The sequence below is a fragment of the Podarcis melisellensis genome (genome assembly GCF_964234715.1).
Source record: "Podarcis melisellensis genome assembly, chromosome: 12".
NCBI classification, from domain to species: domain Eukaryota; kingdom Metazoa; phylum Chordata; class Lepidosauria; order Squamata; family Lacertidae; genus Podarcis; species Podarcis melisellensis.
Genome location: NC_138544.1, coordinates 34,768,702 through 34,795,052, shown reverse-complemented (window position 1 = coordinate 34,795,052; position 26,351 = coordinate 34,768,702). Strand labels below are relative to the sequence as shown.

The 26,351-nt window shown below is 42.2% G+C and overlaps 1 protein-coding gene across 2 annotated transcripts in view; it reads left to right on the top strand.

The window, feature by feature from the left end:
* Window positions 1-26,351, top strand: part of CDK14 (cyclin dependent kinase 14) — a 232,342-nt gene that overhangs the window by 761 nt on the left and 205,230 nt on the right. For both annotated transcript variants that reach the window (XM_081882549.1, XM_081882550.1), the window contains exon 2: window positions 9,413-9,444. In XM_081882549.1, the coding sequence (XP_081738675.1) occupies window positions 9,413-9,444 (32 nt within the window). The remainder of the gene's footprint in view (window positions 1-9,412; window positions 9,445-26,351) is intronic.

Sequence of the window (26,351 nt, the reverse complement as noted above, 5' to 3'; positions counted from 1 at the left end):
TTACGTCAACGTTTTCCTTCTTTTTAAGGGAAATTCTCTTATTCCGAATAGGATTCCTCCCAAGAAAAGGGGAAAGTTGACAGCTATGCTTATGCCTCGCTTGCTCCTCCTTGGGTGCCCTTGCCCCGCGAGGAAGCGCTGGGGCGGGCGGGGAGAGCTCTTATTCAGGGTCGCTTTATGCCAGGGGTCTGCAACCTTTAAGACAAAAAGAGCCACTTGGACCCGTTTCCGAAGGAAAAAAAAACTGGGAGCTGCAAAACTCGTCATAAAAATAATTTTTTGTCACTTTTTATTATTTCTTTGTTTGCCCCCTCAGAATTACTCCTCCTCATAGAAATAAACGTTAAATTAACAATTAACGTATGTGTGTTCTTCACTCCCCTTCAAAACAGTGACCAGCGTACATGCCCCCTTTCAATGCAGTGACCAGCATACATGCCCCTTACAATGTAGCGGGCAGGCGGGTGGGAAGGTGAAGTCAGGACGGTGCGTGACTAACGCACGCACCACCCCCATGCGACTGTCACAGCCAGTACAGCGCCCGCCACAGTGGGGAGTGTCGGGGCGCACAATGCGCCTCCTCCCCTCGCTAGTATCTGCCCCGGAGCCACGGCAAAGGTGTAAAAGAGCCACATGCGGCTCTGGAGCCGCGGGTTGCAGACCCCTGCTCTATGCGGATGAAGTCCTCTTTTTCTCTTTTGACGCCCCTCCCGCTTTCAGTTTTTTGTGCAACATCTGGTCGAGTACGCAAAAGTTGCTGCTAGATCAGATTCATTCCCACCCCCACCCCCCGGTCCCAAACCCAGATAACTGTCTCAATTAGAAGTGATTCCCAATTCAATGTATTTGGGCTAAGAGCCCTAAAATTTATTTATTTTTAAAAACGTCGAGTGTTAATGCTGGACACGTAACAAAACTTTACTCTGTGTTGAGTATATTTTACATCATAGGTTCGATGTTCGTGTATTGGAGATAATTTAAGATTAGTTATTCCTTTGCAATCTTGAACTAAGTTCTCTTTCGTTTAGTCAAGAGTGGTTAAAAGGTGGCGCCCCTAATTCCTCCCCTTCACAAAAGTGCATTGAAAGTGGAGTAGTGATTTTTAATTCTATGCTAATTACTGACTGTGCTGGACTTGGGAGTAGAAGTTACTCTGTATTAACTGGACCCATGCATTCAAACAGCCTTTAGTTATGGATTTGAGTGTTATGCTTTTGGGGGGGGGGATGAATAGTATCTCATAGGTGTGCCTGATGAACCACTTAATGCACTGCATCAGCTTTTGCCAACCTGGTGCCCTCCAGATGTTCTGGCCTTTGACTCCCATCAGCCCTGGCATGGCAGCTGAGCCTGGTGGGAGTTGTAAATCCAAAACATTTGAAGGACTTCAGGTCTAGTGCAGGTTGAATTACACGTGCCTGTGGTTTGCACTGAAAAAAATGTGAATGAGACAAATGTGTATCATAGTAGCATACATTCATTGCTGCTTTGATTGACTGCAGCTGTCAAGTACATATATCATGGCAAACATGGATTTGATGTATGAGATGACCCAGTTAGAACATGCCCATTATGTTGTAGAAAGAGTCAGAGTAATGTGGGTCCGAATGGTTTATAACTTGAAACTACTCATATTGTGTGTAGCCTGGCTGGACCTTTCAGAGGCACCTTCCTCTCCTAATATGAGAAGGAATGAGTCACAAACGTAAGCTAATCATCTCCCCAAAAAGAAGGTAACAAAGTGTGCAATGAATGAGCAGCAGTATTTGGAAATTATTTTGAGGGGTAACCTCTTTTGTGGTGGCGGGGGGGGGGCTCCTTCATACCCACTGTTAATATTGTTATAGCAAAAGGAACCTCTCTATTTTATTAGGCGCTGTTCTGTAATTAAAAACCAAAGTGGGACATGCAATGCCACTTAATTACATAGTTTCTGCTGGTGGAGTATAAATAAGTGGGAGCTTAGTTTTCCAGATGGCTTAGCTGTAAGGGAGGCCGTTGTTGGGATTGTGAATTAGCCGAACTGTCAGGTTCTGGTCCAACTTACGGATGCAAAGTTATTTCCTTTTCCTTTAAATCTTTGCTTAATACTGTTATGAATCTACAGTGCTGCTGGCTTGCTGACTCACAAAGGACTTGCAGGCTGACACACCATTGCAAGAGCCACACATATTTTAATTTCTGTTCTTGCATCTCCCAGCCACATTGCCAATTGGAAGTGACATAGGAATAGAAAAACGATGCCCTGTCTTCTAAACTATTCCATTCGTTTCTGTTATCTTAAATCTTGTGACCACTGTTTTACTTCACTCAGCCCCGCCTGCCACAGAGTTCTTAGTCATTTTTTCGGTATTTCTTGCTTTGTCCTGAATATCCTTTGGAGAGTACAGAGTGTGATAGTGTGCACAAAGGGAGGGAGGGCAAGGCTCTATGCTTGTGCAAGACACTTTACAGCCCTGTCTTGAACAATTCCAAGAACTCTCCCTAAGTGGGTGAAGTCCCATTAATTTTCAAAGTGTGTACTGTATAGGATTGCAGCACAAACCCTCAAATTCTGAGCACATTTCTCTGAGAAAATTCCCCTGAACTCGGTGGGTGCTTGCTTCCAAGTCAGCTTAGGAGATGGGAGCCTCAGGCCTTAGGGAGCACCCTGTCTACAGCCATACACTCCTTAGCGGTCCTGCATTGTTCCCTTCTTGAGTGCTTTTGCCAGGCCTAATAATGTGAGGCTGATAATGCCTCTTGCTTCCCTGGATGTGGACGACAGAGCCGACTGTGTGTGTGTGTAAAAACCAGCCTGCTAGAATTTTCATTCATTGCCTCTGACCACTACTGCCCCATTGGCTGCCTAGAAAGGAATGCAGCCTGCAGGGCTCCCCACCTCTGTTCAGAACCCGCCGTCCTCATTACTTATGGCTTTACTTTATTGTTAAAAAACAAGCTGGATAACTTAACAGGGTGATCATCTGAGAAAGTTTGCTCTGAAAGGGAGACACTCCCACTTCAGTGTGCTGTCAGCCTGATAGGGAGGCGTCTGGGATCATTCAGCAGTGTCAGAAATGAAATGTAATAAATGAGGAAGGGCTGTAGGCAGGAGTGGATTTAGGGCTGTGCAAGTGGTGTGCATGCACTGGGCGCTCAGTCTGTGCACTGGGCTTTGGGAAGGAAGTGTGAGGCTCTGATAGGGTCCCAGAGTCCTCCTGCCTCTTTCCCAGAGCCTATGTAGTGCTTTCCAAGCTTTGAGAAGGAGGTAGGAAGGTTTTAAAGGTAAAGGGACACCTGACCATTAGGTCCAGTCGTGACCAACTCTGGGGTTGTTTTAGGACCTTCCCAAAATCAGAGAGGTCTAGAGGAAATGGAAACTGGTGTTTTAGTTGTTGTTTTTGATGCACTTTTAAAAAATAAGTTGGGGTAAACAAACAGGAAGGGTGTTTCTTGGTTTCAGGTGAGATGACGACTGATAGCTTTTGAGAAATCCCAGTCTATCATTTTCTACATGCTCCTCCTACTTATATTTATATTAAAGTATTTACTTGCTGCCCACATCCATATTTCTGATGTCACTAAATAGTTCTGGGGTTTGGGGTTTTGTTTTGTTTTTTTGGCCGCCCGCCTTCTTGCCTGAAATGAAACCCTAGTTACAGCTTCTTTATGCATAGGCTAACATTTTCCTGTAAAATTGTTTCCACTTTGCCCTATTGGCAAATGCTGAACTTAAAAAAAGTACAGTATGTCTTGACAGTATAAATGGTTTGCTAGTCATTGCAAGCAGCAGTGACTTATAAAAGGGGTGTAAAAGGATGTCTGATAGAAATATGCAATAAGCTTCTGTTGGGATTACTTGGTGTGTATGTAATTCCTTCGAATTAAGGAAAAATATAAGCCATATTACCTGACAACTCTAAATGCTTCAAATATTACCTTGTTTGGAATGGCACAAGGACTTGAGACCCCTTTGTTGAAGCTACAAAGTTAGATTAGCCATAGCAAGGAAGGATTTATTATTATTTTTTGGTAGAGGGTGAATAATGCAGTTTGAGATAACAAACATGTAATGTACAAAACTTCATCTGAGGCTTTTTGCAGATCTGGCACAAAACATATAATTTGGATCCTGTTTTTCTCTCTGTGTGTTTGGCAAGTTAGCTTTCACACATTCCCAATATCCCTTGCTGTTCTGCGGCTTGCTATCCACACTCTGGGGAGACCTTGAAAAGATTGTGTCTAGGCTGCATTTTTCTGTTTCTCCCCAATCACTTCTCCCTCCTCCAGTGATGTCCATTCAGAATGGCAGGGCAGGAGGGCCAACAGAGCAAAGCCAAGCCCAGTGACAGGCAGAGCTAACTCTTTCTGATTTTGCTTCTGTCCTCTTCTCCAAAGGCAACACAGGGGCTAGGGAAGAGGAAGCTGGCAGCCAGTTTAGCCACCTGAACTGGTGGTTAGTAAGAAGGCAGGAAGGGGGGGGATGGTTGAGACTTGTGGGGCAATGCTCTTTTTGCTCTAATGGAGTGGACACCACTGCCTCTGTCCAGCTCTGCCTTTTTCCCATTCTGGACATGTGTTCAAATATTTCTGAACCTGAGTACATATACATATATTTTCTGGGAAGAGTGCAGGAGAAAATATTTATCAACCTTATCCAGCTATTTACTATGTTTCACAATAGGCAAGAAGGAAAAGCTTGTGGATTTTTGGGGAGAGTTTAGAGAGCAATATCAATTTTCTTTTTTGTTGTTTTGCTTTTAATGAGGTCTTGTGTAAAGCTGCTGCTGCTGCTGCTGACAACACACACACATATAAAAGCCAAATGTAAGTGCAGTGGTTATAGTCTCCCAGGTAATCCCCCATATTTGCTTCGTGGTGTCCTTGAGCGAATAACTTCTCCAAACTGGGCACGAGGCAGTCAGTGGTATTGCATTTATTTGGTTCGGTGCTACCCAAAAACAACAAGTTCAGGGTTGTGCTTGCGTGAGGAGATAGCGGAGTTAGTTTGGTCCCTGCTCCTGCCAACCTAGCAGTTCGAAAGCAACTCAAAGTGCAAGTAGATAAATTGGTACCACTCCGGCGGGAAGGTAAACGGCGTTTCTGTGCACTGCTCTGATTCGCCAGAAGCGGCTTAGTCATGCTGGCCACATGTACACCGGCTCCCTCAGCCAGTAAAGCGAGATGAGCGCCGCAACCCCAGAGTCGGTCATGACTGGACCTAATGGTCAGGGGTCCCTTTACCTTTACTTTTAACCCACTGGAATGGTAGACTGTTGACCCCACAAAATGTGCTCATGTCTGCAGGATTGACTGGATATGTACAATGGCTATATTTACTTATCAGATTTTCCACGGTAAGAGGAAATCCCGATTAGGCCCATATGTGGATATGAGCAATGCTAGTTTCAGGATAAACTCCTGCCTAGATTCCAATATATTGTGTTAGAATCCCTGATTTGTAGCAGTTCCTTAATTCTGAAGGGGGCGGGTTTGAGGCTATTTGGTGCAGCCATCCAGATGGATGATTTGGTTACACCTGTCCTTAAATTTGTTTTAGGTGCTTTATTGCTAAGCATTTGAGAACCAGAAACCCTTGTGGATCTACTGCAAATCATCTAGCAATCTGCTAGTAGGTTCTGATCTACCTTCTGCTCACCCCTTTCTGCAGTTCTTAATCGCTTGATTGCATGAGTGCACTGGAAATAAAAGTAGGCTGTGACTCTTAAGTTGTGACCATTGCATTATGTTTAGGAGTGAGGTCCATTCATTAATTATAAGAAGTTGAGAAGAGCACAGACCTTGTAGGCCAGTGCTGTATCTTGTTTCCCACATTGGCCCAGCCAGAGATCCCCAAGAAGCCACAGGCAAGACCTAAAGGCAATCGCCCTCTCGGGCTGTAGCTGGTATTTATTGCCTTTAATCCTGGAAATGCCATTTATCTGTCATGGCTAATAGCCATAGATAGGCCTGTTCTGCCTTTCTAAAGCCAGTGACCGATGGCTATTGCCCTATCTTGTTCCAGTGACTTCCATAAACGAATTGTGCATTGCGCCTGTCTGTCACCTGAATATTATTCCTGATTCAGTTTCGTTGGTGGCTAGCCTACAGTTCCAATATTACTGGATAATGAAAGAAAAAAGATCTTTAAAAAAGCAACACTATTCCCTCCCTCCCTCCCTCCCTCCCTAGTTATCTTTTTTTTCTCAAGTAGAGATAGGCAGCCTGTGGCTTTTGAGGCATAAGTGGCCTTGGGGGTAATTTCTTGCATTCCTTTGCTTAGTTTGCAAAGGTGGAAAATACATTGTTAGCAGGGAGGATATAAAAATGGGATTAGGAATGGGAGACAAAGGCGGAAAAATGCAGAGAGAACAAAACTCACTTTTGACTCTGGTTCTTACCCTCTACTAGTATGATCCCTCCATATTCTGAGGAAATGTAGCTCATGAAAGGTTGCCCCAGGCACACTATTGACACCAATGCTGCACTCCTAATTCCTGGGAGTAAGGTTAGGATCTCACTGTAAAGGCACCCAACCACATCACTGGTTGTTTTCAGAAGTGACTCTTCTGAAAGCTTGAACATCACTTTCTTGGGCTCCTAACAAAACCCATGGAAGCTGTTTTAAGAGCATTCTGAGTAACTGCCCTACGTAAATTCTAAACATTTCAGAGACCAAATAGAATTAATTGCAGACTTCACATTCTGCTTGCACTGGGAAATTTAAGCATTTTAGGATTTGATCCAACTTTTGTGCCAGTTTGTGTCACAATCTATTTAAATATAAGCCTGTCTTCAAGGAATTCGGAGCAGCTTGCGCATAGTTCTCAGGTACGTAGTTTCCACCCAGCAATTTACAAGGCTAAACCTGCTTGGTTTCGTTAGCAGAATTGCATCACATGTTATTGGACTGGAACACTTTGCTAAGTTTGCAGGGAGGTCACATTTTAAGGATGATGATATTTGGCATGGTCTTGCCTGGGGTTTGAGGGCCGATGTTCAAAATCAGCCAGTGATTAAAAATGCCACTTCGCCGGGTGGATAGTGAACACATGGTAGGTAGTGCGATTACCCCTTCTGCATGGTTGCGCTAGGATGGAGATGTGTGGTCGTGCTTAGTAGCATTAATGCAGAAGGATAGACAGCTGCTAGAGATAGACAACAGAAGATCTGTTATCCCCTTATGAACTTGCTAATATTTTTTAGATCTTCTTCAGAGGCCCTGGTCTGGCTGCTGCCTCCTTCAGAGTTTAGGTGGGTGGCCATTGGGTGCAGGGCCTCTTGTGTGGTAGCTCTGTCTCTCCAGAGGTGTCTGCCTGGGGCTTGCTCCTCTGCATTTTAGGAGCTGGTTGAAGCCCATCTAACTGCATTGCTGTTGCTGCTGTTTTTTAATGCAGCTTTTTGGTTTTGTTTACTTCTCTTAAGCCTACGAGTTGTCCTGCGTGCATATGTGCAGAGGCAACATGTAAATGTTTTGAATAAATGCACCCTAAAGGCTTAAGTGTGTACATAAAAATATTTGTGTTTAAGGAACTCTTTATCTTTTGTTATGTGTGTGTGTGTTAAAGATCATGTATTTTGGTAGGAAGCTGGGGTGAGGGGTGAGCCAAGAGTGAGTTTAAAACTCAAGAATTTGGCTAGAAGTTTAATCAGCAAGGTGGTAACAGCTATCTTCTAAAAGCTGAGCATTTTTCTTTTGTATGCTAGTAACTTTGTTTGCTACCATCTAATTCAGCTGCTGGAAGTTAGATGCTGAGCTACAGCTGTTCTGAATTTCTCTCCTGTTTCACTCCCGTTGTCTGGGTGTTTAAACATAGTGTGATTTTCTCACTCCTTGGTGATAAGAGTCTCTAAGCTGCCTTTCTGTGGAAAAAGCTATAACGTATAGCTTGAACTGCAGAAAAAAGATGCATTTTGATGATTTTATTGTTAAACTGTGAGCAGAATTGTCCATTTGGTCAAATGTTTTAGCTACCTAGCTGCAAGTGCTAGTTATCATACTACTACTAAAATTTGTCAATGTTAAGTTTGTAAATAGTCAGATGCCTTTTTAGCTATACTTTTGACATTTTTTTTACTAGAAAATTAAAAGTTAGGGTGGGCCATCCTTTACCTGCTGAGATGGAAGGAGCAAAGCAATGCAATGTGGTCATGCATGCATGACCCTCCACCCCCCGTTGCACCTCATACCTGGGACCTGGAAATGAATCCTCCATATGTAGTCATCTTCTGTGGAATGTTCCTTCAGCCACAACATAATCTAGGGATCTTCACCTGACAGCAGATGCATCTGGTGGCTTTCCATTTACAGGGCACTACCACAGAAAAGGCCCTGCCTCTGGTCGCCTGAAGTCCAACATTATATAATGCCTCAAAGTCCTTGTCCCTGATATAAGTTAATGGATATATTCATATAGATCAGGCATGGCCAAACTTGGCCCTCTAGCTGTTTTGGGACTACAGTTCCCATCATCCCTGACCACTGGTCCTGTTAGCTAGGGATGATGGGAGCTGTAGTCCCCAAACAGCTGGAGGGCCAAGTTTGGCCATGCCTGAAGACGAAGGCAGGCTTTCACCTATCCATTAGGCAGCTACCCATTCTTCTTCCCTGTTATTAATTTTGAACCATTTATGAGTGGGCCATAAATCTGGGTTTAGCTTAGACTTCACCATCTTGGTGTCCTCCACATGTTTTGGGCTTCAGCTCTCATCAGCCCTAGGCCATCTCCTCTGCATTTTAGTTGCCCAACTCCATGTGGATAGAAAGAGGTGGAGATAAGTTATGGGGAAGTGTGGCAATACATTAAGCAAGGTATGTTATTGTGTAATTGTTGATTTCGTACAGATGGAATACATTATAAGTAAACAATGGATGGCAAGGTGTTCACAGTAGGCTTATTGAACAATCAACTTCTGGCATTTCACTTGCAAGCTCCCGTAGGTGTGCTTAAATGAAAGCAGAAACGTGCAGATTCAAGTCCTGCTGAGCTAGAGGAGACAACTGAATGTTGTATTATAACTTATTAAAGGATTTTTTTTTGTGCTTGCTATGCAGTTCTACTAACCTATGAACATTTTGATTTTTTGAGTAAAGTCTTATGCAAGTAAATGCTCAATTAATACAACAGGGGCAGGCAGCCCTTTTTTGTCAAGGGCTCCGTTCCTTTGGAGGTGATCTGTTGTGAGGTATAAACAGGCAGTGGCAGGGGCTGGAGACAAAAGTGGGCAGAACCTTCTCTTTCTTTCTGTCCTTCTTTCTTCTATTTCCTATTATTCCTTGCTCCCTATATGAAACAGGGCTTGTAGATCAGAGGTTGCCTATTTGTGAAATGCAGATAAATATTTCCTCTAATTTCGCCCCGTCCCTGGCTCTTTGCTACTGATTGAAATACAGTGCAGATAACCAGTTTTCTTTTCCTTTTTTTTGTAGCCTTGAAGAAAGATGACAACGGCTTTGATGAGGTAGGTGAAATATTTCAGGCTGTTCTATTTTACTACTAAAAGTTGTAGTCGTTTACTTCACTATCTTTCATTTCCCTTCTCTTCAGATGTAGTTTTTGACAAAAGACACTGAGATGAGTACTGGATTCCATACAGGATGGAGCTTATGTTTATATATTTTGCCTTCAAATGAGAAAAGCCTAGTCCAGCCTTTGCCAACCTGCGTGGCCTCCAGGCGTGTTGAATTGCTGCTCACATCAACTGCAGCCAGCTGATGAGAGCTTCAGTCCAAAGTACCTGTACCTAGGGCTTACCTGTTTGGCCAAGGTTGGCCTAGTGGTTCTTGTTGAAAGTTAACATATCCATCTCCAATTTCTCCATGTTTATTTATTTACAACATTTTCATGCTACCTATCAACGAAGTCTTGGGTGGTTTACAGAAGTTATGAATTGGTAAAATACAGAACCGCAATCAAATAACATCAGGACAAATGTAATTTATATTCTAAACCTTGCTATTCCACTGCTAAACTTTCCGAGGAGAGATCTTTCGGAGTTTACCTCACTTGCCAGTACAAGTTTGGATCACCAAAAGATAGTTGCATATGAGTAGAGTGCCCCAAGTATTACCTTTCGATGCATTTGTTTGGATCATCTGTTCATACGCATGGTCTTGTATCCTCCTTTTATGAAAATGAGCAGGGATTCTTAATTTACAAATCTATATGTTTTGCTGTGAGTTCCATTTTTGTTACACTTACATCCTGCCTTTCCTCTGAGGCAACACACATGGTTCCTCCCCCTCCATTTTATACTCACAACAACCCTGTGAGGCAGAGAGGAGAGAAGAGAGAGAGAGAGAGACAGAGAGACAGAGAGACAGAGACAGAGAGAGACTGGCACAAGACCAACCTGTGACCTTTGTAGCCAGGTAGGGATTTGAACCCAGATCTTTCCAGCTATAGCCAAACTCTCTAACCCCACCAAAGAGAGAGAATACTATTAACGGGGAAAGACTTATGTGGTGAACCGCCCTGAGATCTACGGGTTTAGAGTAGTATACCAATTTAATAATTTATTTATTTTTAAAATGCCAACACATACCTCTGGTGTTTAAAAGCTTACACAGCTGCCCATATATGACCTGGCCAGGCTCAATATTCATTTACAAGGTCCTTAATAACCTAGGTCCAGTCTTGGATGCATAAATCGTAACAACTAGAAGCCATGCATAAAATGCTGTGAGCCCAAGACTGTGCGACTCCCTCTCAACTGAGATCAGACAGGGGCAGTTCTTGAGGAACTTGAGGTGCCATGACATAGGCTTTAAAAAATATATTATTCCAGCAGGCATAGTAAGGTTGCATTCATATGTGTGTGTGTTTTTTATGATTATTTTGCTGTTTTATACTGTACGGTTTGTTTTATGTACCCTGTTTAGAAATGCTAACTATTAAGTGGTATATGAATGCCCTAATTACTTAATTAAATAGAAAACCAGAAGTCCAGTCGAAAAGGAACAGATGAAACTTGTGCTGGTTGGCAAGGAGAACTTTCAGTTGACTGGTACTGTTGGTTTGGTAAAGGTACCCCTGACCATTAGGTCTAGTCACGGACGACTCTGGGGTTGTGCGCTCAACTTGCTCTATAGGCCGAGGGAGCCGGCATTTGTACGCAGACAACTTCCGGGTCATGTGGCCAGCATGACTAAGCCGCTTCTGGCGAACCAGAGCAGTGCACAGAAACTCCGTTTACCTTCCTGCCAGAGCAGTACCTATTTATCTACTTGCACTTGATATGCTTTCGAACTGCTAGGTAGGCAGGAGCTGGTACCGAACAATGGGAGCTCACCCCGTTGTAGGGATTCGAACTGTCGACCTTCTGATCGGCAAACCCTAGGCTCTGTGGTTTAGACCACAGCGCCACCCGCAAATGCCTCTATTTTTCAGTTGATATTTCTTCTCCAGAAGAAAATGCACAGCAAGAATCAATATGGTGAATCTGAAAACTTGACCTCAAAAATCTGGTCCTACAGGGTGTTGAACCCTTTCACTTTTCCTAATGCTGTTCCTGATGAAATGGTTGGTGACCAGTGGATAATGGGTCCCAAGTCTAGGTTTGCAGAACTGTAAGAATCGTTTTAGGCAAGGCAATCTTGACTGTCTGATTTAGGACTTTAAAATTTGAGCATCTGAGCTTTGAGAGTGATGGAAAGTGAAAGTATGTGGGCATGGGTGATGTGAATGTGAAATACAAAGAAATGGAATATGGTACTCTGGAAATGAAACTTACTCAAAGATTAGGAAGTCAGTGAGTCTCTTGCTCGCTGAGCTTGTGGGTCTGGACATGTAGCTTCCCAGAAAGCACCAGAAATGGTATCTGAGCACAAGCACTATACAGTGGTACCTCGCAAGACGAATGCCTCATAAGACGAAAAACTCGCAAGACGAAAGAGTTTTTCGTTTTTTGAGTTGCTTCGCAAGACGAATTTCCCCATGGGCTTGCTTCGCAAGACGAAACGTCTTGTGAGTTTGTTTCCTTTTTCTTAAAACCGTTAATACCAGGGTGCATCCGTGCTTCGCAAGACGAAGAAACTCGCAGAACGAATTAATTTCGTCTTGCGAGGTACCACTGTAATTGTTTTGTTAAAAGCCTAGCTCATAAATCCTACAAATAAGCTTGTATCATACTGTTCTTTTTTATTGTATTAAAACACTTTTTCTCTCTCTCTCAACTGTGTTGTTTCCCCTCTTTCGAGGAGACTAGATAATTTCAAATAAAACTGACAGGATGTTAGAATTACTTAAAATTTCACAATGCAGGAAGAAAATATTAAAACACTTCATCAACTTCTTGTCTCAGACGGAATCTTATATTCTGAAATAAACAAAAGGTTTCAGAATCTTTTTGTGATTTTATTTTTTATTTTTAAGAATGCACTTGACACATTTAGTAGATGCTTTCTTAGGCATGCGTTGCCAGAGTCTGTAATGCTAATTGTGTAAACAAGAGCTTCTAAAAGCTCTGTTGCTCCTACAAGTGAAGTGGAAGATAATGAGAGGAAGGAAGCGCTTTAGGTGATATTTAACCTCTGTCCTCTCTCACGAAAACCGTGGTAAAACGAAAGCCTCTTAATTTGTTCATGATTGTATATGGGCAGGGGTGTGGAACCTTGAACTGTGACACCAATTCAGTCTCCCATAGTTCTGTGTTTGGAACTTGGCATTCTCCCCAGGTCACCCCTGTCACTCACCCTCCTCTGCATCCTCCTCCAAGTTCTTTTGCGTGTCTGGAACCTGTTCTTGGACTGTGATTGGGCCTTTCTACTTGCCTGGATGTGGATATATGTGCAGGGGCAGGGATGTAGACATCTCTGGTCTCTGCATGGTTAGAATACAGCCTGTTGTCCAAGAGTAAGTTGCCCACTATGGGACGTGGGTGGCGCTGTGGGTTAAACTACAGAGCCTAGGACTTGTCAATCAGAAGGTCGGCAGTTCGAATCCCATGACGGGATGAGGTCCTGTTTTTCAGTCCCTGCTCCTGCCAACCTAGCAGTTCGAAAGCACGTCAAAGTGCAAGTAGATAAATAGGTACCACTCCAGTGGGAAGGTAAACGGTGTTTCCATGTGCTGCTCTGGTTTGCCAGAAGTGGCTTAGTCATGCTGGCCGCATGACCCGGAAGCTGTCTGTGGACAAACGCCGGCCCCCTCGGCCAATAAAGCGAGATGAGCGCCGCAACCCCAAAGTCGGTCATGACTGGACCTAATGGTCAGGGGTCCCTTTACCTTTTTAAATTGCCCACTCACTTCTGCACCTGGACCCACCTACCCTGGCATACTGCCCCTGACAGGTTGCCCTCAAGGGAATGCAGCCCTTGGATTGAAAAAGGCTTTCCCATCTCTGACACCTGGTATTCATTTAATGATAGTAGTAATTCGCTCCCCCAAAGTGCTTTTGAGTGTTCAAAGTGCTTCGCATGGATTATTTTAGCAATCCTAATAAAGTGTGAGGTGGGGTTGGCCTTGTGCCCATTTTGTGGAATTTTGAGGAAGACCAAGGCTGAAAGAAACAGTCACTTGGTCAAGGTCACCTAGTAAGTTCATTGTTAAGGTGAGATTTGAACTGGCTCTTGCTGCTCCATTCACTTCTTGCGCCATCATGGTATTCTGCCAGTGCGTTGGCGTCTGTTTTTGTATTTCAATGGTGTGGGTTCAGGGCATACGGGTTATGTAAGATTGGCAGCCCTGTGCCCTGTGGAAGCTGTGTAGGGTTGCTGGATCGTGCGGCAGATGATTTCAATCTGCATAGCTGTGGGTTGTCTGAGAAACTGCTTAAGATAAGTGCCAACTCTTGATAGATTATTTGGCTAAAATGGAGTGGACTGTGTGTAGAGCATAATTACTTCTCTGCTTTCTTGACATCTTCCTTTCTTGCTAATGGGTTGTATTGGAGTGGAATCTCAAACAGCTGCTTTGAATGGGGCATGCATTACAGACTAAGGGAGGGCAAATTATGTCCCCGTCTTCCCTGCCACCCATCAACAATAAAGCAGGAAAGGCACTAAATTAAAAGTTTTTATCTGCCAGAAGATTCTGGGAACTGTCTTTTACTTATTCTGTTCCATCTCAGGTTTATTTTGCTTTGTTTTCAGAGTGGGGTCAGGCGAACCAGTCGCAGAGACTGGCTGACCTTTGTGATGGGGGGGGGGCGGCAGCGAAATAGCTGATCTCTTAACCTCTTCATTGGAAGGCAAGATGGGCAGCAATGAACTTTTTTGCTGTTTCTTTGCTTTATATAGTAAGCTATTGATTTTTACACACAAACAATGCTTCATCAGTGAAAAGGAGGTCGTTCTTCTGCCCCTGTGCACCAGGATGCCGATGTAGAGATTGAGTGTGTGGGGGAGGGAATCAGTGAAGTGCAAAGGGATCTGATATGAATAAGAAGCACAGATTTTAGTGCAGTGTGTAGGAAATATAAAAAAGAATTATAAATGGGCCTGCGGGGGGTGGGGGACAGTGTTAAAAACACAGAGGAAAGTTCTGAGCAATTCAGCTGTCTAGGTTCTCTGGAAGTGATATGTTTGGATTGGATAGAATTTGTCTTCCATGCATGCAAGTTTGCTATCTTGAGGGCAGGAGTGGACTTAGTACACATGGTCTGCAGGAAGTAGTAAGTGCATAGCTTATAGGTTCCTGCAGAGCTTTAAAATTATTATTATTATTATTATTATTATTATTATTAAAGGATTTCTGAACAGGTAACCGGCTTCTGATGGTAACAGATTATATCACACTTCCTGGAAATAATGTATTGACAGAATGTATTGGGAGGTGATGCGCATTTTGAAGTAGTTGGTAGAAAGACAAGTTCATAGAAGTAACTTATTTTACAGTTAGTTAAATGACTTGAAGTTACTGCAATGACTTATTACCGGATTCTGAGAGGCTAGGTAGTATAGAAGCTTGAAAAATAAATGTCCACTTGTGCCATGAAAATACCTGTTTACTTTAATGGATGCTCCATTTATGAATAGTTTTTAAACAACCAACCAATGGGTGGGGTTTCTATAGACACAGATAAATCAGACCCCACATACTGGGAATGGTATACAGTTGTACCTTGGTTGACAAACGCCTTGCGACTCAAACGCCTTGGCTCCCGAACGCCACAAACCCGGAAGTGAGTGTTCCGATTCGCGAATGTTCTTTGTAACCCAAACATCTGACACGGCTTCCGATTGAGTTTAGGAGCCTCCTGCAGCCAGTCAGAAGCTGTGCTATGGTTTTCGAACATTTTGGAGGTCAAACGGACTTCCGGAACAGATTCCATTCGTCAACCAAGGTATGATTGTATAGTGGTTGACTTTTGTTCTGTCACTGTGGCCACACTCACCACTGGAATGCAGGCCCCACCAGAAGGTTTCCCAAGAGTAAATGTGCTTCTCAGGCTGAAAAGCATTAGCTATTCTGATTTACTTGGATTTACAAATGCTGCTCTCTGGTGTGGTTTGTTGTTCAGCTTAGAACTGTCTTACTAGGCTTCCCTATCTCTGATTGTTTCACTATCGCAACTACCTTTGTGGGCAGAAGTAATTGCTGCTGTTCGTGTTTTACAGGGTTGGAACCGAGACCGAGAGAGTGATTGCCCAAGACTGCTGAAAGGGATGTGGTGTAGCATTTGAATTTCTGAGCTCAGAAATGTGTGTCTGGCTCTCTTGATGTTGTTATATACTTACTGATCTTCAGTGTATGCCTTGACTGTTCACGTTCGCTGATAAATAATATATTCAGTTACGGAAAACAAGGGTAGGAGGTGGTAGAATACTGCAGTAAATTTAGCAGCTGTGATAGCACTGTTTGCTCTGCAGTTAACAGGTTTTTGCATGACTTGCTGGAATCCAGATTGCATTACAGTATTTGCATTGTCCTGGGATTGGATTCCAGTAGCTGCAGCATTCCATGGTATGGCAGCTAGGTTCTTGGTGTTGATGTCTGAAGTGCTTAGCATACATATTTGGAAGCAAATCCCACTGGAACGTTTGACAGAACCAGGTTCGAATTGTGCTCTAAAATGCAATCTCATTTGAACCTACTATTGAGTAAATGTTGGACTAAAACTACATTTAAATCAACCAGCCTTTCTTTCATATTAGTGTAAGGATTGTCTTGAAATTAGTGTAAATTGATTGTCTTGCTGTATACTCTTAGTCAGAAGAAATGCAATTCTTTTCTAATGAAGATTGAATGTTCTTCGGACAGAGTTGCCAGAGTTGAAGACTGGGAGATAAACTGGGAACCTCCTGACTTACCTTTGGAATGTCTTCACGCTGAGGTCAAGGTCTTTGCTAACCTGATGCCCTCTAGATGTTTTGGATTACAACTCCCATCAGTTGTGCTGCTTGGGGCTGATGGAAGTTGTAGGCCAAAATATCTGGGTGATGGGGAGGCAGAACTAGCAGATACAAAGCCATTGTCTTGGAAGTGACATCTTATCAGTAGCTGCTAGTCATGATGGCTCTACAAACACCTGGATCTCAGAGGCAGTCTTGTATACCCCTCAGCACTTGCTGTGTTGCTTAGAAACTATGGGAGAGGGCCATAGTCATCATGTCCTGCTGTACTGGGATCTTTCCAACAGGGCAGCTAGTGGTGGGTTGTCCTGTAGAGTGGAAGAGATCTTTGCCTGAGCCGCCCTCTCTCCTCTTATGTACTGTTGAAACAGTGAAGGGCCACTAAAGCCTGTTGACTCTGTCTCAACATGTTTTGTCATTCTCTTGGAATACAGGCAGACAGAGAAGAGGCATCCATGTTTTCCTGGTATGGTCAGATAAAGACTGTTCTATTTCTCCTTCCCCAACCTGGTGTGGTACTTTCCAGGAGCAGATAACAGAATGGATGTATTTTCTCCAAAATACTAAAAGCGGTGAAACCTGACTCCCAATTGTTCCCAAGCAGACGTTTTATCAAAATAACGTGGATGTGTTTAGGCATAACATCACAAGGTTTTTCTTCTGTCTTGTGTAAAGCAAAAGCAAGAACAGAAATGAAATGTCAATAGAAGCCAACTCCATCATGGGAAAACACATGGCAGATGTTGAAATGGTTTCTAAAATTTTGTAAAGTTAACAAGATAGTGGAAAATCCTAAGGACTGTGGAAATGCGAGCAAGAAATAAGCTGCTTTCCTATTGGGATGAAGCATGGTGACCTTTTCCTTGTTTGATCAGCTGGGTTGTGTGCATATTTCTGCATGGGAAGCTAAAACGGTATCAGAGTTGCAGATGTGTCTCTGTCCCCGCCCAGTGATTTAGTGACCTCTAATACATTCACTTGAGAAAACTCTTGGGAGCCTTTAATAGGGACCTTTTATATGCTTTTTGAAAATTGAATTTAGTCACATTTCTTTCTGTTGCCTGTGTAGTCAGGGATGCATACCAAAGGGACCACAACTTTGCATAGGATTACTTTTCCCTGCAGTTTCTCTTAAGTCCCAGGACAGGGCTTCCCAAACTCTGGTCGGTCTGCCACCTCTGGTCGGCAAAGCTTCATTCAGATGGTCTGTGGTGCCTGGGGAGAACAGCGGGAGCCATGCATCAAATAGTCATATTTGTAATTGTATTTTTATTGCTTCTTTTTGTTTCTTATATTGTGTTTTAAGATGGAGATCTGTGGAATTCAGATTGCAATACAATAAAACACAATATAATAAATAAAGGAAGCGATAAAAATACAATTAAAAATGACAGCATCTTGCACAGCATAAGCTAACTTCAGACAGAGGTCTGAAGAGGTGAGACTTGTATAAAACAGGTTTGGGGGGGGAACCATTTTCAGCAGAACTCAATCAGCAGTCACTTTTTTTCAGTGAGGTCACTTGCCTCATGAAGAACAGCTTGGTTCCTGTGTGGTTTTCTGGCATCAACTGTAGCCAGGCAGCAGAGGCCTGTAGAAGCCTGCATCTGGTTGGAGGCTTGGAACTTCTTGATCTAACCACTAAATTAAGGGCAAAATCCTTTAGTGAAAACAGAGGTGGATTGATATATTTTATTTTTTAATGGCTGAGTTCACACATGTTAAACCCTAGTTAATGTTTAACTATGGTTTAATGCAACTAATATCTTGCAGTGCAGACTAGCAGTACGTATGCTAGTGTGCACTGTTTAATAGTCCCTGTTTTGCTTCTCCACTCCAGACTTTGCCAGGAGCAACACAGCCTTGGCTTGTCGTGTCATCTGTACCCAAGCTCATGCTTCCAAACAAACCATGAACAGTAGCCAGTATTTGTTCTTGGCTTGCTTCTAATGATTTGTTTTAGGGAACGGCATTACAATAATGTGTACTAGCATGCTGCTCCTTTGCATTAAACTATAGTTAAACCATTTGCATTAAACCATCGTTTAACATTAAAGCATGCATTAAAGCGACATTCAAACACATCCACTGGATGCATTTAATATGGTGGTTTGGGACTCTGTATCTGGGTGCATAAAAAGCAAAGACAGCTGTGTTGGCCCATAAGAAATGACCAACCAAAATATAATAAAACAGTTAGCAAGGTTTTGAGTTCCTCAGAACTGTTCTTCAGTCTAAACGTTACGCAAAGCAGTGGGTGGTGAGGGCAAAAAACAAAAGAAGCACAACACCATCGTGGTTGTATGTTGCAGCCATGAGGTCTGTGTTAACACTCTGTCTCAAGATGGAAATTGCAGATGGAGGCAGTTTGCCTAGAAAACTGTTGGCACAAGAAACTGCTGTCAAAGCTGGGTCTATCTCAATATTTAATTCTAAAGATCCTAGTATTTTGACCTCCACCCCCCAATTCCAGAATCAAGCTTTGTACAGTCTGGCTGCCTTAACATTCATTTGGAAAGAATAAATGGCAAAAGCTACAAAATGAGCTTTCTTAGGTCAGTCCAGCTCTTCTCCGTGCTTCCTCCCCCCCCCCCCAACCTGGCAAATACGCCTTAGGGTCCTTGGGAGGCTGTGTTGCAGTAAGACCTCTGATATTTGCCGATACCATATTTGCTTTCTTATTAAAGCAAATTCCACTGGCTTCGGCCTCATCACAAATCCTCACAGCTCAAAGTATTAATCAGGATATGATAGCTGAAGGTAGCCAAATATTATTGGACAGGCTGCGATCTCTGTCCGGCTAGATCATGCACTTTGTTCAAACTGCACCACACTAAATTGTCTCAGCAGCATAGCTGCTAAAACCAGAACAAAACGGATAACAATTGCCATGTGTGGAAAATTATTAAGGCTCCTTCCTCAGTTATGCTTGAATACCGGTGAAAATTCATTATGGTCTATAATAGGGATGTATCTGGTAGTTAAATCTCAGACTGACCATATTGGTAATACAAACACGAACCAATTGTAAACTTTTATTTTTGTGTGGTAGTTTTCCCTGAGGCAAACTGTATTAGGAGCTTCACAACTGGCATACAACTTACCTTGTAAGTCGAACGGAATCCATTCTGGAAGTCTGTTCGACTTCCAAAACGTTCAGAAACCAAAGCATGGCTTCTGATTGGCGGCAGGAAGCCAATCGGAAGCTGTGGAAGCCCTGTCAGATGTTCAGCTTCCAAAAATAGTTCACAAACCGGAACACTCACTTCTGGGTTTGTGGCGTTCGGGAGCCAAAACCATCCGATAACTAAGCTGTTCGAAAACTAAGGTATGACTGTATTTGCAATCTGGTAACTGTTGGAAAATTTATTAGGGTGCAGCAAAAGTTTCTTCAGAAGTAGTATCATCGCTACATCTTTCGAGGCAGTTCGAACCACCACTCCTCTTCATGTAACGCACACAGAACCTCCTGTACTCCTTTGGCAGAGTCTAATTAAGGTGTGTGTTAAACAAATGGAGGCTGCACATCTCAAAATCCTGTCTCAATTACTCAGGCTGTAATACCTGGAATTCTTCTGGAATACATAGGAATACCATGACCAAGTTGTGGCATCCAAGTTAAGCATTTTCAGCATTTGCCATCATATCTCACAATGATTTATTTTTATATGCATATATTGCTAGCTGTTTCTTTCCTTATAGATATCACTTTAGGAACTGAGACCACTACTGGGGGAAAAAAGTTGTGCTTCAGTTAGCATACCACCATTACTTCCACCCTGAAATCCGTATAGTTCAGCTAGTTTCCTTTATATGCTGCTATTGCTTGGTTCAATAAGGAGCACCCCAGGGAAGTTGGTGGTAATCGCACAAAGTGTATGACCTTCCTTGAAGCTCTAGAAATACCAAATGTTCCCTTCCTTTGAAATTAAAAATCTGCCTTGTTGGCTGTGTTGTTTCCTTTGTGTTGATCTTAACGGCTGTGTGCAGTTTTCATGCTAGCTCATGCAAAAAAGGAAAAGTTTCTACTGCCAAACATTGGAGCTGGTGAAATTAGATTTCTGGGGCTCCAGATTTCAGTAATCCCCTTATGGTGGGATGGAAAGAGGCAGTGCTTGCTTATGCTTAGAGAAGGAAATAAACATGGATGCTTTTTCATAAAAGCTATTTAATCAAATCTGCCTTTGTGCTATGAGTTCATTAAAATGTTTTGGTGCATCTTCAGATAGGAGAACTTCAAAGGCAAAATCCAATTTCTACTGCTTTACCTTTTCAGAATAATAATAATAAAAATTCTGCCAGCAGTTTCAATTATTTTTAACCTCTTGCTAGCAACACCAGGGCTGATTGTAGCGGACACATTTGCAAACAAAGGAAACCTCCTGCGCAGTTGTGACCTTGTTTGGAAATGGATGACCATGTAAAATTGGAGCAGTGTTTTAAACAGTTGCAATTAGCAGTTCTTAATGCGATGCTCCCTGACCTGGATTGCAAATGGACTTGAAACCTTGCTGAAAATCATTATCCTGAACAAGGCAGGTATAGTCTACAACTTGCGTGATTCCTCCCCTGGCCCCCCTTTCTTCATTCTAATGGACAAGTTGCAAGGCTTCATTTTGCTTTCTGAGCTGTAGCCGCCTCATATGTACATTATAATGTCCTTAATATGATTGCTGCACTATTACCTAGCTGAGCTCTCATTTTCTTCCTTTAATGAGCTTGGAATATCTCTCTGCAGTAATATAAATTTTACAAAATTGTTGTAAACCTAAGTAGCAAAAGCTTTGCTGTATGGATTCTGGACTGTCAAAATCTTAATTTGGACAGTTGAAATATTGGGGGGGGGGAGTTACATAGCCTTAATTTTAATGCAAATTGACAGAACATTGCAGGGTCCTCTGGAGTGTTCATTTTTGCCTATACATTTTATAATAGCATGAGGACATCTAGCCTATCCAGTTGGGAGGCACGATATGTGCTAACCAGTTTTTCTGCAGAGGAAAATGTATAATCTGAAATGCTACCTATACGTCCCCCCCACAACTTTGGTATTTGGGGTGCTGCCATGTATTTTCCTCAAGGGAAGTGCAAAACTCTTGCCCTTGACTTTGCATTGAGGTTCACCTTGGTCTCTCAAGTCAGGCTGATAAAATTATCTGTGCTTGATCCTTTCAGATTCACAATTTAATCTGATTTCTGAAGTTAATGTAATCAGGTGGCATATAAAGTAGTGCTTTCGAAAGCTTGCTGGGTCTGGTAGCAGTTAATTCCAGGAGGTAATATTTTAATGTGGTGCTAAATTCACAGCTGCCTTCTTGAGCTTTTATTTTAAACTTTGTTTTAAAGTAAAAAATGTAGCTTGCAATGTTGGATGTTGAGGACAGCCCTGTTAATTGTGAACTGCTTTCTGAAAAGAGCTCAAGTTGGTAACTGGTGCTAGTCTTTTAACTCACAAACTAGCTACAGAGATGGGCAAAGTTAAGCATTTCATAGTCTAGCCGCTTAATAAGAGTTAAGTTTGTACTTACCTATCTATCTCCCACTGAAATAAAAGGGACTTATAACTGCTTGGCTTCATTGATGGTCTGCCACATGAATTTAGTAGTACACTTTTCATTCAGAATTACAAAGCAGTTAACAATAAAATATCTGTGCTATATATATAATGTTCACATTACATTATAGGCATAATGCTTACACCTAACTCTACATTGTTTGGGAACAAGTTAAAAAGCACAGGTCCCAATGTTGTTCCTTGGGAGACTCCGCTTTTCTACAGTACTTCTATTGATTTGGAGAACTGTCCATTTATTCCTACTCTTTGCTTCCTGCAACCAATTCCTGTTGCATGAGAATACCTTTCCTCTGATTGCTAAACTTTCTCAGGAGTCTTTGGTGAGGTATTTTGTTGAAAGCTTGTAAAAATCCATGTACATTATGTCAACCAGATCACCTCTAATATGCTTGTCGACACTCTCAAATACAGTGGTACCTCGGGTAAAGTACTTAATTCATTCCGGAGGTCCGTACTTAACCTGAAACTGTTCTTAACCTGAAGCACCACTTTAGCTAATGGGGCCTTCCGCTGCCGCTGTGCTGCCAGAGCACGATTTCTGTTCTCATCCTGAAGCAAAGTTCTTAACCTGAAACACTATTTCTGGGTTAGCGGAGTCTGTAACCTGAAGCGTATGTAACCTGAGGTACCACTGTAATAAGTTTGTGAGACAGTACTTTCTAATAATAATAATAATAATAATAATAATAAGTTATTTATATCCCACCCTCCCCAGCCAAAGCCGGGCTCAGAGCGGCTAACAAAGAGTAAAATAACAGTTTTCATAAAATCACAATTAATTGAAATACATTCTAAAATCAATTCATTCTAAAATCAATTCAGAGTCAAATAATTGCAAACATTGGGCTAGAGTTCTATGAGGATTACAGAAAGAGGGGGATCAGACTGTGCCTTGGCCAAAGACCCGGTGGAACAGCTCTGTCTTGCAGGCCCTGCGGAAAGATGTCAAGTCCCGCAGGGCCCTAGTCTCTTGTGACATAGCATTCCGCCAGATCGGGGCCATGGCCGTAAAGGCTTGGCTCTAGTTGAGGCCAGCCTAACCTCCCTGTGGCCTGGGATCTCCAAGATGTTTTTATTTGAAGATTGTAAGGTCCTCCGTGAGACATACCAGGAGAGGCAGTCCTGTAGGTACGAGGGTCCTAGGCTGTATAGGGCTTTAAAGGTTAAAACCAGCACCTTAAACCTGATCCTGTACTCCACCGGGAGCCAGTGCAGCTGGTAAAGCACCGGGTGAATGTGATCCCATGGCAAGGACCCCATAAGGAGTCTCGCCATGGCATTCTGCACCCGCTGGAGTTTCTTGGTCAGTCTCAAGGGCAGCCCCACGTAGAGTGAGTTACTGTCTCTGCTTCAGTATGGCTTGTTCTTTGGTATGCTTGGTTATTTTATCTTTAACAATATTTTCCACCAGTTTTATGGGGATAGCTAACTGGCCTGTAATTTCCAGGATCTACCCTGGATCTCTTTTTTTAAAGAATTGGTGTTACATTGGCTACTTTCCAGTCCTCAGGCCTTTGAAGCTGATCTGGGGGACAAGTTACATATTTTTCTTAGAAGTTGAAACATTTCACATTTGAATTCTTTGCGAACTTTCAGGTGGATGCCACACCCGAATATTTCTTCACATGATTTTTTCTTGAAACATCAATAATGGGATTGCTGCTTCCACCACAACTGAGGCAGCAGGCTATATTAGGGGGCCCAGGACAGGCTGTGTAACAACAGACAACTGGGCGTAGCATCTGCTGAACGATGCATCTGCCTAATTGTAGGACTAGCCCCGCACTTAACTCTGTCTGGTGGGTACCTGTCTTTGCTAATCACAAGATTGCCTTGCAACTCCTCCCATTCCTGGAAGCAAAAGCCTGAGAATTGGGCACAGCTGTAGGGAACTATATTCTACTCTCCCCCTTTGTTGTGCCAATGGTACGTGGCAAAAGATGGCAACTAATCAAGTCCTTAGTGCCAGCTTCCTTATTGCCAGCTTCCATATAATTCCAAAGGAAGTTCTTGCAACAACTCTAACCATTTGCTTTGTGGTTTAAATAATAATAATGGGGGTTAGATCAGATCAATAGTATTCAAGATAGTTTGATATGCAGATGATATTTCTGTGACATTTATTCAACTGGAACAATGTTTTCCTGAACTGATATCACTTAAGTTGGATATTGTGTTAGACTGAATTACAGCATAGTACATTAGAGCGGATCATTTTTTAATACCAAAAATGATACTAGGAGCCATTTATCTAATATAAGTGGAATTTGTGTGGCGTTATATACTAGTTTGGATATCTGGATCCAACAAGATTTAGAATCCCATTGAACATAACCAAATTGTACTGTTTAGTTTGATATAGATTGACATAGCAGGTTGGTCAAATCTTGATTAGGTAGAGTAGCAGCAGTTAAGGTGAAAATACTGTCTAAAATGTTGTTTGTTCATTAATATGCTACTTTCCATTGAAGCTGGATTTAGTAGCCAATTACAGAAGCGAATTTTGAAATATGTCTGGATGAGTAAGCTTCCAAGAGTGGCTGTTGTATTATAATGCAGTGAAATTAGCTTTGTATGAGTGGTGCTATCCTGATAAGAGGGCAGAACAAGAATATTAGTATGTGGGTTTGTCTTAAACTAATTATTACAGTTTCAAAAAAGCTACAAAGAATTGAAGATCCTGACATGTGTTATATTACCTTTAATGATTTCGTATGAATATATTCCTCCATTGGTGTCAGTATTTCATTATTAGCAAACATAGTTCTTCGTGAGCAATTTGGATGATCTCACAGTATGGAAACAAACATTGTCAAATTTGATTATTGCCAACATAAAAGGAAAACTTTAAAAAGAAGACTTGCCAGTGGCAGTTGGGCTCTGCATAGGCTGAGTATTAGTTATTCAAATGTGACACTCTCCTCATGCTTATTTCTTTCATACATTTTCTCCCTAAAGATTATCAGATAGGTATTTTAAAATTTCAATTTACAGAATATTGGTTTCCTTTGGATCCCAGAATTATTTTGTTAGGATATTTAAAAGTGGTAGTAGAAAGTAGATTTATAGTTAAAACCTGCAAATGTTTAAAATATATTTACTCCACAAATCTCAGACAGGCTCAGATTGGTTTGGAAAACAGCTATATTAGCAATATCAACATGTGTGTGTTTTTTTACTAATGATCACTTCATATTTCAGATGCTGCTATAAGAGGGATATCTTTCTATTAACTTCTAGAACAAGAAATTTCAAAGTAACATACAGTGATAATTCACAGCACACACTTTATATTTGTAATAAATTTTTATTGTTCCCATATCATGTTGATTTATTCAGTGTCTAAATATCCAAAAGTTTACTTTCCTTCTGGTCTTTTATGTTACATTTTATATTCTGTTTGAAATCTTGTAGTTCTGTATTTTTACGCCCTCCTTAAAAGGATACATTATTAAAAACAAGAAGCAAAAACTGGATGTGTCCCAGTCCTGCACGGAGCACTGATCAAATGAGAATTTAACCATGTCCCAAATCCAGTAGCTGGAGGCCTTAAGATGAACCAAGCATTAGGTTTTTTTCCTCGTAATGCATACTTGTATAGTAATAACGGATCATAGGTACACTATAAATGTGTGTATTATAAACATTCATGTTGAGTATTACCAGTCCAAAAGCTGATATTAGTTTCTGAGCATCCTATTTCAAGCAGACCTCCACTGTTCTTTTAAAAAAACATTTAGTACAAACAGGTTGCTGGGCATTCTTAATAGTATAAACTCATGTTTAGATGTTAAAATGTGCTATGCCTCATATAATAATGAAGACGTTCCTTTGATGTAGCCATTATCACCCCATTTTCCTAAACCTAATAAGATATCAGTGCGAAGCAGTGCATTATTTCATCAAAAGATTAGAGCTTATTACTTCCCACTAGCTTGTTTATTCCAGAATTTGTCGTCTCCCATTCTTTGCTGTGAATGAATATTCCATTTTTGATAATTGCTGGTTGGTCTTCAATATTCCAGGGACGTGGGTGGCGCTGTGGGTAAAACCTCAGTGCCTAGGACTTGCCGATCGTATGGTCGGCGGTTCGAATCCCCGCGGCGGGGTGAGCTCCCATCTTTCAGTCCCAGCTCCTGCCCACCTAGCAGTTCGAAAGGACCCCTAAGTACAAGTAGATAAATAGGTACCGCTTTATAGCGGGAAGGTAAACGGCATTTCTGTGTGCTGCGCTGGTGCTGGCTCGCCAGAGCAGCTTCGTCATGCTGGCCACGTGACCCGGAAGTGTCCCCGGACAGCGCTGGCCCCCGGCCTCTTAAGTGAGATGAGCGCACAACCCTAGAGTCGGACACGACTGGCCCGTATGGACAGGGGTACCTTTACCTTTACCTTCAATATTCCATTCTTGGTCAAGCATGTGATGGCTTCTGAGCTCCAGGAGTTCCTGAATGAGACAGATTATATGGATCCACTTCAGTCTGGCTTCCGTTCCAGGCATAG